The sequence below is a fragment of the Lynx canadensis genome, chromosome X (assembly GCF_007474595.2).
Source record: "Lynx canadensis isolate LIC74 chromosome X, mLynCan4.pri.v2, whole genome shotgun sequence".
Lineage (NCBI taxonomy): Eukaryota > Metazoa > Chordata > Mammalia > Carnivora > Felidae > Lynx > Lynx canadensis.
In genome coordinates, this window is record NC_044321.2 from 55952643 (window position 1) to 55966335 (window position 13693).

Genomic DNA, 13693 nt, shown 5'->3' on the forward strand with positions numbered 1-13693 from the left:
TTTAGGGCAGAGCACATGGTTTCTGTGAGTGTGGTCAGGACGACTTGGGAGTGTTGGAATAGAAGTGGCATTCAGGACACCTAGGAACTGGTGGGAATCAGGCATTTTTCTGGGTGCCAATGCCTGCTGTGCAAAAACCATCTGCTGCCAGCGACTTGGCAGCAGTATGTTTTCATCTATGTGAGTTGTTTGGTAACCCACATGTAGTGCCCAAAATAACCCCACCTATCACTGCACTATCTGGAAATAGGATGAAGAACTTGAGAAGATGCGAGAAGTGTGTGAGCAAAATCAGCAGCTTCTCCGAGAGAATGAAATCATCAAGCAGGTAACACAGCTTCCCACCCACTTTAATAAGCCCTGGGAGACCCTGTTGTAATTGAGGTCAGCTCTTGAGAGCAGCCCCGAGTATGATGAGTTGGCTCTATTTTTGAGGTCTGTGTCAAGTTTCCATGTAATACAGTCATGTGCATTTCAAAATGGCATAAACACACATTTTTTAATCTGCTCTTTTCTGAATCTAATGCCGATCTTCTAAAGTGAGTCCTTCAACCTACTTTACTATTAACTTGCCTCACTTTACTATGGTTTAAATTAAGCTATCTTAGGAGTCTTTATGTTTTAGCCATTAACATTCCCAGTGGCTGCCCTGCAGCATACACTATGTGTTTTCTTTCCGAACAGAAACTGACCCTCCTCCAAGTAGCCAGCAGGCAGAAACCTCATCTTCCTAAAGATACCCTTCTATCTCCAGACTCTTCTTTTGAATATATCCCACCTAAGGTAAACTGCTCAGTGCCGGTAATACCTGCACATGGCCACGGTTGGGGGTGAGTGTGCTAATTAAGTTCATCTTTTAGAAGAGGTTGAGAGTTAAAAAGCCCAAATTCCAGCATCTCAATTTTCCTTGGAGTCCCAAACAAAACTACAGTACAATCTCGAGGAAAATAGGCATTCTCCCTCCCCAGAAGGCTGACTTTGGGCCATTTACAGGCATTATGTAACACAACTGAGGAGAAACAGGAGAAAAGAGCAGTGTTCAGCTGTCCATCCAGAGATACTTATCTCATCACATCATGAGTCCCTCTTTCTTCCCTCAGAGTGCTCAGCCTCTATCCCTTCAGTTTCTATCCCTTCAAAGACTCTGCAAGGCCAAAGGCTAAAGCAGAATTTCTTCTGATTGGTAAAGCCAAGGGCGTATATTTGAGGGAGTCTGAAAGCTCAGCTCTGAGAATATAGCTGGCAGTGGCTACTGGGAAGATATGATCTACATGTACTTTTTAAATTTTATTAAATAATTATTCCAAACCTTTTTTCTTAGCCCAAACCTCGTTTTAAAGAAAAATTCCTGGAGCAAAGCATGGATATCGAGGATCTAAAATATTATTCAGAGCATTCCGTGAATGAGCCTGAGGACAGTGCTGGTGACGATGATGATGGAGATGATGAGGAATGGAAGCCAACAAAACTAGTTAAGGTGTCCAAGAAGAACATCCAAGGGGTAGGAGGCAGCTCTCATATCTGTCAGGGGTCCTAGTCATTAGTATCTACTGCCAGTGGGAAGGTGCTGGCCCCATACCCTGCCCCTGAGCCCCTGAATCCCGTTCGAAGGCATTTGGCTCCGTGAGGAGTCCTTGTCAGGCCAGCTCTATATGGAACCTGGGGCTGGCAGAGAAGGTTGCCTGAGTGCACAAGATGGCTGTTTTCGTATTTTCAGGTTCTCACTAAGTCTGAATGGGTAGTAGTGTTCCATACCATTTCATTGAGGCTGATTGAGGGATCATAATAATCCTTCATATTTTTATAACACTTTACAGTTTAGAAGCCATTCTCATATATGTTCTCCCTTTTCATCATCACAAATAAAATCCAGTGAGGTATTTATTATTTGCATCTTACAGATAGATTTGAGACCCACAGGAGTGAAATGACCTTGCCTAAGGTCATAAAACCAAATGACAGGATTTGAAACCAAATATTCCGACTCCAAATCCAGTCAGTTTCTACCATATCATGGTCATACCAGTAACAGTTGCAGACCAGAAGCTAAGTAGGAACTTCATCTTCCTTGCCTACTAGAGTGATTGTGTTCCCTAGGCTGAGGGCCAATAGGAATTACAGAAAGGGCTAATAATTAAGCTCAAACACACCAAGTTAAGGTCAGTTAGAAACAATTTGACTTTGAGGCATGCTTATTTACTTCCACGATGATAGTCCTACATAATTATCAAACCTACATGTTTCATGTTGTGAAATATTAACTTCCCAGGCACTGTAGTTCACCACTACCCCAGATGTGCCCTGTAGCCACATTCCACTTAAAGAGAACAGTTCACAAATTAACCCTAGCCAGCTTCCTAGAAGGTTACTTGATTTCATCAGATGATTGAGTCCCACAAAGGGAACTGAGCCTTAGAAAGCCACAACACCAGAGAGAAGCAAGTCATGAGGAATAGACTATCTATTAAGTCATTTGGGAAGAGTCATCAAGAATGCAACATGTCATGTGCTCTTAGTGGGACTAAGAGCTCATCCTTAGCCTCAGAGAGCTCATAATCTAATGGGAAAACAAGGCAAAGAAATAGAAGCATACCATAGAACCTGAGCCTATTCATCTCAGGGAGATGGACTGAGGGATTTTTTAAAATAAAGCTTATGTATTTATTTTGAGAGAGAGCACATGTGTGAGCAGGGGAGGGGAAGAGAGAAAGGGAGAGAGAGGGAAACCCAATCCCAAGCAGACTCCATGCTTTTAGCCGGACAGCTGACACGAACCATGAGACCATGACCTGAGCCAATATCAAGAGTCCTATGCTTAACCGACTAAGTCACCCAGGCACCCCCTAAGAGTGACTATAAAGCCAAATCAAGTAGATACCACTTAGGAAGATACCATGAAAGAGATGACTATTGTTGCATTATAAGACAGAAAGGGAGGGGCGCCTGGGTGGCTCAGTCAGTTGAGTGTCCAACTTCGGCTCAGGTCATGATCTCACACTCCATGAGTTCAAGCCCCGCGTCAGGCTCTGTGCTGACAGCTCAGAGCCTGGAGCCTGCTTCAGATTCTGTGTCTCCTTCTCTTTCTCTGCCTCTCCCCTACTCATGCTCTGTCTCTCTCTGTCTCAAAAATAAATAAAAACATTAAAAATTAAAAAAAAAAGAAAGGGAAACACAGTCTTGGAAGCAAATTGAGAGCCTATTTCTGACACAATGAATAGCATATTGGAAAGACTCAGTTATAGAGGGACACGGGGTTGGGACACTTACAGAAAATGGGGCAGAATATGTCTGACTTTTCACTCACTTATTCAACAAACGTTTTTGGACTCTACTATGACTGAAGCGGAGAGCATGAGCTGAATGTAGACACAAGGGTCAGCTAAGTAATAGGAAGCAGAGTTGAGAAGTATACACAGAAACAAATGGTAGAGGACCTAAAACCCCTGGGAAGGCATTTCCAGATGTTAAGCAAATGTGTGTATATTTGTGCTGTAGACAAGTTTATGTATTATGGCACTGTGGCTCCAAGCTTAAAAGGGAAATATAGAAGTCTGGTAAAAATTGCAAGTCAGTGTTTGCTATCAGTGATAAATTCTATGTCTAAAACAGTGAGAGACTATTCTTTTCTAGGCTTTTCTCCTGATTTTGTAACTTGAGAAAATATAACTGGGCATTAAGGGGAAGGAGTTGGCATACAATCTAGTTTCTCCCTTTTGGCAACCTCAAAGTACGTGGATGCTGACTGCTCTCTGATCAGATGTGTAGACACATTAGTTACAGACCTTGACGCTTTGCATGAAGGCCGTCATATTTATTGTTCCTACCCAGCTGAAATGGCCTGGTGTTATTGCACTAGATTGCTTCAAAGGAGACTGCAGCAGGTACCAAACTAAGGACTCATCTAGAGCTAATGCTGAAAAAGTAGGCTTCCTCACTCAGCCATGTTTCCTATATGTACTAAGGAGATGCTGAGGGATAGGCCATGTGCTATAGTAAAAATAATAGGTTCAAAGCCAGGTAGACATGTGTTCTAGTCTTTAGTTTGCCACTGGCTAATTGGATGACCTAAAACAGGTCACTTAATCTCCCTAGGCTTCAGATTCCTTATCTATGCAATGAAGGGATTAGACTACAGTAGATGATGTATAAGGTCCCTTCCAGCACTAATATCCTGAGTCAAAGTAACAAAGTTGTATAAATATGGTTTTTTAATTAATTAATTAATGAGTTTTAGAAATACTACCTTTATATGGTGTTTTATGGTATCTGAGAAGTTAAAAGAAGGAATATATGCAAAAACACCTTGTGAAGAATCAAATACCATGCAGGTATTATTAGTAAAGCACCATAAGCGGGGCACCTGGGTGGCTCAGTTGGTTAAGCATCCGACTTCAGCTCAGGTCATGATCTCACAGTTCGTGGGTTTGAGCCCAGCATCAGGATCTGTGCTGACAGCTCAGAGCCTGGAGCCTCCTTCAGATTCCGTGTCTTCCTCTCTCTCTGCCCCTCCCCACTCGTGGTCTGTCTCTCTCCCTCTCTCTCTCTCAAAAATACATAAACATTAAAAAAAAATTAAAGCACCATAAGCATTTTTACAAATAGTCATTTGTCCCCTTTGGCAGAAAAGAAGGGGCAGGTATTCTTTTTTTTTTTTTTTTTTTAATTTTTTTTTTTCAACGTTTATTTATTTTTGGGACAGAGAGAGAGCATGAACGGGGGAGGGGCAGAGAGAGAGGGAGACACAGAATCGGAAACAGACTCCAGGCTCTGAGCCATCAGCCCAGAGCCCGACGCGGGGCTCGAACTCACGGACCGCGAGATCGTGACCTGGCTGAAGTCGGACGCTTAACCGACTGCGCCACCCAGGCGCCCCGGGGCAGGTATTCTTAATCTCTACCTTAGTGATGAAAAAATGGAGATAAACTTGAATGAAGTGACTTGTCCAAGGTCATACCAAGTATTAAATATAGGACTAGAGCCTGAGTCTCCTGTCATAGCCTGGTATTCTTTATGTTAATGTTTTTACGAGATCTTATTTTGAGATACAGTATAATACTGAAATCAGTGCTAGAAGAATTAGAGACTCTAAAGCAATAGTTCTCAACCCTGGCTGCACATTAGAATCCCCAAGGGAGCTTTCCAACATAAAGAGCCTGGGACCCACCCCCAAATATTCTGATTTAATTGGTCTGAGGTGGGACCTGGTCTTTTTGAAAAGCTCCCCAGAGATTTGTATGTAGCCAGGGTTGCAAATCACTGGCTTAAAGGAACCCCAGAGGTCTTTCAGCTCTACTTCCCACTCTATATAAAGAATCCCTCTATTATAGTGGTTCTCACCTGGGGTGTTGGGACATGCTGGTGGCTTGCTGGCTGTTGCAATACACACACATGTATACACACACACACATGCCATGTACCACAAACATATATATTTGAAGTCATGGCTGTGGCAAGGTCATGTTCCCTCTTGTACGTTCTGATCTGGGTCCTGGTGGGAAAGAGAATAACGTGAAGTTATAGCTTGTGAAATGGCATTCATGCGAATGCATCTGTCATGTGTGTATCATAACTGTTCCCATAATACCACTATCAGGTGTTTAGCCTCCGCCTGCTTGAAAACTTCTAGTACTGGGAAGCTCACAGCCTCATAGGGCAGCGCATCATAGTCCACTAACCGTTAGGAAGTTGTTCCTTGTTGAGATAAAATATACTGACCTGTAAATCATCCCAATAGGAGATGGCTGTGTAAACGTCTAGTTGTTCTTCCTCACGACAGCCCTTCAGATACCACTCTCATTGTATTATCCCTTTGGATAAAATAGAGACACATTGACAGGATAATAGAGTGTGAGGCATTTAGATGAATTTGTGAATGGTCAGAGGACCATACCCAGGCTATAGTAATCAGTGGATCACTGTCATCTAGTGAGTTGTCTCTAGGACATGTCATAGAACTCTGTCTTTTGCCCTGTCTTACTCAAAGAAACAAGATTTTTTTCGTCATAATGTCCGGTATTGGCAAGGGCGACTAATTTGGGCATTCCTCTCTATTGCTACTAGGTATGAAAATTGGTGTGCGTCTGAGAGGCAATTTGAAAATATGTATCAAAAATACAAAAATACACCTGGCCGGCTCAGTCAGTAGAGCATGTGACTCTTGATCTCAGGGTTGATAAGTTCAAGCCCCACGTTGGGTGTAGAGATTACTTAAAAATAAAAATCTTTTTAAAAAATACTTATCAAAAATCTTAACAATGAGGGGTGCCTGGGTGGCTCAGTTGGTTGAGCGTCCGAATTCGGCTCAGGTCATGATCTTGCAGTCTGTGAGTTCAAGCCCCACGTCGGGCTCTGCTGACAGCTCAGAGCCTGGAGCCTGCTTTGGATTCTGTGTCTCCCTCTCTCTCTGCCCCTCCCCCACTCATGCTCTTTCTCTCTCTCGCTCTCTCTGTCAAAAATAAACATTAAAAACTTTTTTTAATCTTAACAATGTTCCTGTCCTCTGGCCCAGTAATTATACACATAGGAATTTATACTAAGGAAATAGTCACTGGTACATAAAAAGATTTATTCATTCAACAAATCTTTTGTGAGCACCTAGATATATATCAAACACTGTTTCTAGGTGCTAAGGATACAACAAACAAGACAGGTAAGATCCTTGGCCTTACAAAACTAAAGACATTCGTGTGAAGAGAGACACACCATGACAAATAAATAAAATAATTTTAGATGATGATAAGAGAGAAACAGAAATATAGTGAAGCCATAGAGAATTCTGGGGTAGGAAAAGAGTGCTTGGGAGAGACCTCTCCAAGGAGGAAGATGCTTAAGCAGAGATCTGAACAAAGTGAAGGAATAAGTCAGGGAAAAGAATCAGAGGGAAAACATTTCAAAAAAAGGGAACAGCAAATGCAGGAAAAAGCCTCAGACAGGAATGAGTTTGGTTTACCAAGGAACAGCTGAAAAAGCCAGGGTAGCTGGAGAGTATTGAGAAGTGGGAGAGCGTAATACAAGGTCAGGCCAGAGTAGTTAGGGGCCAGATCATGGAGGGCCTTGTCAATGGTGGGAAGATTTAGATTGTGTTTATGTAGCAGGATATATGTGGTAACATGATTTTGTAATAGGAAATACTTTCTTTGAAAACAATCTTAATGTCTACCATTGGGGGCTGGTTAAATAAGTCAACATTTTCACATGACAAAATACTATATACAGCTATTAAATATCAAAAATCACGCTTTTGATTTTCACATTTTATAAAGAGATATATAGTAAGATCATCAGGAAAAAAGATATTATAATGGTTTCTTTTACCTTCACAACTACAGAACAGTGGTGATGGTTGTCATATGAAAGAGACATAAGGACTTGAATTTAACTGTAAACTCAGTATGGATTCACAAAGATCTGACAAAAGAAAGAAAGCTACTGTGATTTTTTTTTTTAGACCTCATTAACAAGACTGTTGGATCCGTATTAAGGGAGTTGTTTGTATCAATCTACCTCACAACGGCCACACCACATTTAGAAAGTTATGCTCAGGGCACTGGGGTGGCTCAGTCACTTAGGCGTCAGACTTCAGCTCAGGTCATGATCTCACAGTTCATGAATTCGAGTCCTGCGTCGGGCTCTGTGCTGACAGCCTGGAGCCTGCTTCAGATTCTGTGTCTCCCTCTCTTTCTGCCCCTCCCCCACTCATGCTCTGTCTCCCAAAAATAAAATAAACATTAGAAAATTTAAAAAAAAAGAAAGTTATGCTCATGTCTGGATGTCACAATTAAGGATGAACTTGGACAAATTGGCATATAGCCACAGTGGTGAGGATTCTTGGAAACAATGTCATGTGGTGAATCATTGAGGAAACTAGGTCCATTTAGCTTTGAGAGGATCTGAACAGAGGGGGACTGGGGAGTGGAAATTATGTTCAGGATAAGAACAAGAATGCTGTGAAAGTGGAGTTAAACTGATCCCTTATCATTCCACATGGCAGAATTGGATCCTCTGGTCAGAAGTTACATAGAAACTATCCTCATCTCAGGATAAATAGAGTTTCAGATAATTAGACCAGGGACATGAGAGAAGGGCTTCAAATCAGGCTCTAGATGGTTGCTGAGGCCTCTTCTGACTCCAGTCTGTCATTCTGTGAGCTCTGCCACCTATGTCTCTTCCAAGCCAAACTATCCTTCCTTCCTTCCTTCCACCATTTCTTATAACATAGCTTCCTATAATGCTAGTCACCTGCCTCTTTTTTTGCTTAATGTCCTCTTTATTAAACACATACCCACACAGAACTCCTGAATATGTCCACAAGGAAACATACTTACTGATTAAATGGGTTTAATACACAGAAAGCACTTATTACAGTGCTTGGCATACATTAATGCCAGCTGTTACTATTGCAGCCTGGTTGGTAAGTGTGCTCATGGCACGATGAAGAGTGTGACTACATCATGGTATGTTCGTAGAATGAAAATGAATGGAACTGGGGACGCCTGGTAACTCAGTCAGTTGAGCGTCCAACTTCGGCTTAGGTCGTGATCTCACGGCTCATGAATTCAAGCCCCACGTAGGGCTCTGTGCTGACAGCTCAGAGCCTGAACCCTACTTCAGATTCTGTGTCTCCCTCTCTCTCTGCCTCTCCCTTACTCATGCTTTGTCTCTCAAAAATAAATAAACATTAAAAAAAAGAAATAAAATGAGTGGAACCGGAGCAATGCATGTCAACATATAGTAATATTCCACTTATATGAAGTTTAAAAGACGTAAGATAATTCCTTGTTTTTTTATGGAAACTCATACGTGGTACAAAGACCTGTGGGGGAGTGATAAACACCTAATTCAAGAGACTTTGCCCCTGGGAGAGTGGGAGGTGAATGGGATCAAGAAAGGGTAGGTAGGAGGCTTCAGTTATATCTGTATTTTAGTTATTAAGGGAAGAATAAGAACATGAGTGAATTTTTTTATTGTCTGTGCTTTGATATACCTGAAAAAAATTATCATGCCCAATATAAGATGATGCATCATTTCAAATGGGATCTGACTGATACTGAGTCTAGTGAAGCAATTGTTCCCCATGATTTCCAAATTCCAAATTTCTACGTGACTGATTTGCTTTTTTTTTTTTTTATTTGAGAGAGAGAGAGAGAGAGAGAGAGAGAGAGAGAGAATATCAAGCTGTCTCCACAGTCAGCACAAAGCCCAATGCAGGTGCTCGATACCAGGACCCTGGGATCATGGCCTGAGCCAAAATCAAGAGTCAACCAACTGAACCACCCAGGCACCCCTGACTCATTTGCTTTTTGACAGGCATTTCAAACTGTTGACTCATGGAGCTTCCTGACACCTCACATCCTTAGGCCCTTTTTGCACCAACTGCTTTTAAGCCAGATCTATATTTATATGGCTGATGTGGAGAGAACCTAGATGCCAGACTTATGTTTATCCTTGTTATAACTTTTCTTTCTACTTGCAGCCCATAATTCCAGCCTGTCAAAATATTTTTGAATTGTGATTCTGATATCTTACTTATTAATCACCCTTCTAGTTTTGTGTCGTCATTACAGCCGATAAACATGCCTACCTTGTCAACAGGCTATGAGATTCTGTATTTATATATATGAAAGTACTCTGAAAACTGTAAAGTGCCATATAAAATGTAAATGACTTTATTTCATATCATCGGTGATTTATTAAAACGTTGACTGATTCAACGGCTGCAGACGTAGCCCAGGCTGACACTGAACAAGCTGTAGAACTGTGAGTTGGATGCAAGTACAGCTGGGTAGATCGAAAGATATCGAGCAATTATACTCAGTCCTTAAATATACCTAACACTCCTACCATCCAACTTGCAGTTCTTCACTTTGACCATAAAATTGTCATGAGCGTCTTTGCCAGTTAGCCTGTGTTATCATGGTATCCCTCTGGTATCAAAACAAGAAAATGGATCTGTCTACCATGACTTGTTCTTAGACAACCTCTCGTGGTTCTTATGATCATTGTTTCACTAAAGAAGAGGGGACTGAGGAGATAGAAGCATGGTAAAGTCAATGGTACTTTCCATTTTTTTTTTCTGAAAAGGCTTGCAAAGGAAGGGAAGGCATGTTAAATTAGTCTTCTAACTCTTTTGGTAATGTGTCTTTCTTTCTACACACCCATTTTTGCAGTGTTCCTGCAAGGGCTGGTGTGGGAACAAGCAGTGTGGGTGCAGGAGACAAAAGTCGGACTGCGGCACAGACTGCAGCTGTGACCCCACAAAGTGTAGGAACCGTCAGCAAGACAAGGTAGGATCGGCCATCTCTTCAGACATCCCGCCAGTTCCCACCATCGTGAAACCTGGAGTCTCCTGCCCCTTCTCTGGCCCTCTGCAACCAGAGACATTTCACTTCTCGGTCCTTCTTCCTTGCTGCCAGCCTGTTCACATACCCCTTTCAGAAACCACAGCCTGTCCCAGGAGATTTCCAGATATGCAGCTCCCCACCCCAAGCCTTGGCTGTAAAGTTGTGGTGCCGTTTCTGAGGCAGAAACAGGGAATAGGAAAGCAGGCAACTACAGGCACATAGACATGCAGGACCAAACTAGCCCAGAGGCTTAGCTGAAACTATAAGGGCCCCGTGGCAGCTTCCAGGAAGGAAATTAATCCTTCTGACATCTTGAGAAATTAGTTGCTTAGACCCTCTCCATGGGAACCAGTTATTCCATGGCTCTAGGAAAGACCCACAGGAACTTGGTCTTTCAAATAGTCACTGTTGTGGGCCAAGTTAATTGTACCTGTCCTCCTTATATTCCCAGGAATAGCAAACTCAGGGAAACAAAGATTGCCTTACACCTACCTGTGCTCATGGCAAAAGCCTGTTCCTACAGCTTTCTATGTGATGTACAACAACTCTAGCAAGCTTGGTATAATGATCGTTTGTTCATCATACATTTCTTGAACATCTGCATGTGAACGGTTCTGCCGGCTCTTCTATTAAAATGACTTCTAAGGAAGATAGTCATTAGAGGACTAACGTGACAAGCTGGGGTTCAGGCTAAGAATTGTAGAAGTAGCAGGGATCTCTGTTCCCATGGCTTTTTCAATTTGGGTTCTGGAGTCTACCCTAGTGGCTCCATGGAAGTACTTCTTGAACCGAGGACCATGGCCTGGCTCGGTTTGACCTCATGTCAATCAAAGCAACTTGCTCTTTACTTGTTTATGTATTGGGCTTCCTCTTAAGAATTTTGGTTGTAAAACCACTGATCTAGTCCAATGCTCCCATTATACAGAGAGGGAAACTAAGACCCAGAGAGAGATAAGCTTAAGTGACTCACCTGATATTGCACAGCTGGTCATGACAGCTAAAATTAGACCTCAGGCTTCCTGACTCTCAATCCAATTCTGTTTCCATGACAACAGGCTATAATTCTAATCTGAGCTCTACCACAGAGTCTCCTTGTTACCTAAGTAACTTTTCACTCTTGGCCTTAGTTGCTTCTCTGAAAGGAAGACCCAATACAGGCAACACCCTATAGACATGCTAACAAGGGTACTGCATATTATAGAGGGTGGAAGATTAATCAAAGAAATGACTAAGGCTTGGCCTTGTTTTCAACCTTGCTTTGTGATATCCTACCCAGTCCTTTGCCTTCAGAGGCTGCTAGCAAGAAACCCCAAGCAGGGGTCTCCCTGAGACTTGCTTAGATTGGCAGATGAGGCACTCAGAGCTGGTACCTCACTGGTTAAAGGGGAGCAGACTGATTTTGTAACCCTGGTAGCCACATTTCTAATAGGCCTGTCTGATTCTCAGGATAGTTTGGGCACTGTTGAGCCCACCCAGGATTCCGAAGGCTCTTTCAAACTGGAGGACCCCACAGAGGTTACCTCAGGATTGAGCTTCTTTAACCCTGTCTGTGCCACTCCCAACAGCAAGGTAGGTGGGCTAAAGGCAGGCATTTTCAACTCTATTAGCATTCCTCCCTGCATTAGCTAAGACAGGGTGCAGTGGGAGAAAAGGGGGCAGAGGTACGATCAGCTTGCTGGGAAGTGGGACTTGTGCATAGGCCAGTCTTTCTTTTTCTTTTTGACAGACCGATCTTGGGGGACACCTCATACTACAGTGTGCTGAGCATTTGTAGTGGCGAGGCTGAGCTGAGCCTCTGCCCCTACCCAGGATCTAGTCATACCTGTCTCTGTCCTTTCTAGCTCCTCAAAGAGATGTGTGATGTGGAGCAGATGCTATTAAAGAAGACGACTCCAGCTGCCTCTTCCCTTGGCCTCCCAGAATCGAAACATGTAGCAGAATCCCAAGAAAATAAAGCTCCAGGGAAGAAAAAGAAACGAGCTCTGGCCAGCAATACCAGCTTCTTCTCTGGCTGCTCCCCTATTGAAGAAGAAGCCCACTGAAGTTGGACTTGCCATCTCTTCCCCAGTCTGGCTTGGGAGATACTTTCAGGTTGCAGCCAGAAGTTTTTTTAATGACTCCTCTGGATTTCAAGGCTCTTGCTGTTGAAAAAAAAAGGGACAGCCTGTTACCAAAAGGGAGGAAGTCTTTGTTGGATGTTGGCCCTCACTCTCCAGCCCCCTGGCCCCAGACTACTGCTCTCTCTTCTCCAGAAAGGTGCTAAGCCACCTGCTGAAGAGAGAACCAACTAACATTCTTGATTACTCACTGGGAATCAAATCCTCAGTACCAATCTAGCCCTTTCTTATTTGTGAGCAGATAAGGCCTCCCCACTGATGGGGATGAGGCCAAAGCTGTCTTACCTCTGGGTTGTCTCAGCTTAATGGCAGAGCCTGGCCAAGGTTGGAGGTTTGGCACCGATCCTTCATCCCACATCAGGCATGGAGGCGCTATTTGGAAGATTTCCTGCCCTGACCATCTCTGGATTTTAGGTGTTTTAATAGTGCACTCAGTTGTCTTCCATGTTGCTGAAGTAAATGAAATCTTTTAAAATGTTAATATTAAGTACATAAATAAATCTTAGTCTAGCCACTATTTGGAAAGATCTTCTGTGCTACAAGGAGAGATACCTGTGCTCCTCAGCCCCCGGGAATGCTATCAAGGAGAATCGGTACAAGTACCCAAGCCTCATTGCCTTGTGACAGCTAACCTGAACCCACATTTAGCTTACACCAAAGCTTCTTGTGGGAATCTAGGGTGACCATGGTAGCTGTTCCTAATGCCCTAGAGCCTGATTTCTTGGCATAGCACTGGTGTGGGACCACACTGCTGCCCATTCCCAGGACAGCACAGTACTGGCTGCTTGTTGTCTCCTTTGAAAAGGGAAAAGGGGGTGTTGCTTTCTCCTTACTATGCATCAGGGTTCTCCATCTCTGCTTCTAGCGAAAACGAGGCCAGCCGTGGAATGCCAAACAGGCTGCTGACTGGCCTTGTAGCCTTTTGAGGAGCTTGCAAGCCCTGGGCTAACTATCCATGCTTTACGAATCCCAGTCCCCTCCCCCCACCCAACTAAAAGCTCCCAAAGCACCCCCTAGAACTGGGCACATGAAAGCCAGGGCTCCTCTAGAATTTACCAGACCCCAAGCAAAGGAAACTGAAGGATAACCTGTCTAAAATGAAGCCTGCAGGAGGACTAGGTGACCACGCAGCCCTCTCTGGCGTCCTGCCAGCCAGCAGCCCAACTTCTCTTTGCATTTTAATGACGGGGGAGCAAAGGAGCCTCTGCCATTGCCAGCTAGAGCCCCTGGATACAA

General features: G+C 43.3%; 1 protein-coding gene across 1 annotated transcript in view; it reads left to right on the forward strand.

The window, feature by feature from the left end:
- Positions 1-12977, forward strand: part of KIF4A (kinesin family member 4A) — a 132243-nt gene extending 119266 nt beyond the window's left edge. The window contains exons 26-31 of the mRNA XM_030305353.2: positions 251-328; positions 685-783; positions 1322-1501; positions 10167-10283; positions 11787-11909; positions 12182-12977. Coding sequence (XP_030161213.1) covers positions 251-328; positions 685-783; positions 1322-1501; positions 10167-10283; positions 11787-11909; positions 12182-12382 — 798 coding nt within the window. The 3' untranslated portion in view covers positions 12383-12977. The remainder of the gene's footprint in view (positions 1-250; positions 329-684; positions 784-1321; positions 1502-10166; positions 10284-11786; positions 11910-12181) is intronic.
- Positions 12978-13693: the final 716 nt, after the last annotated feature.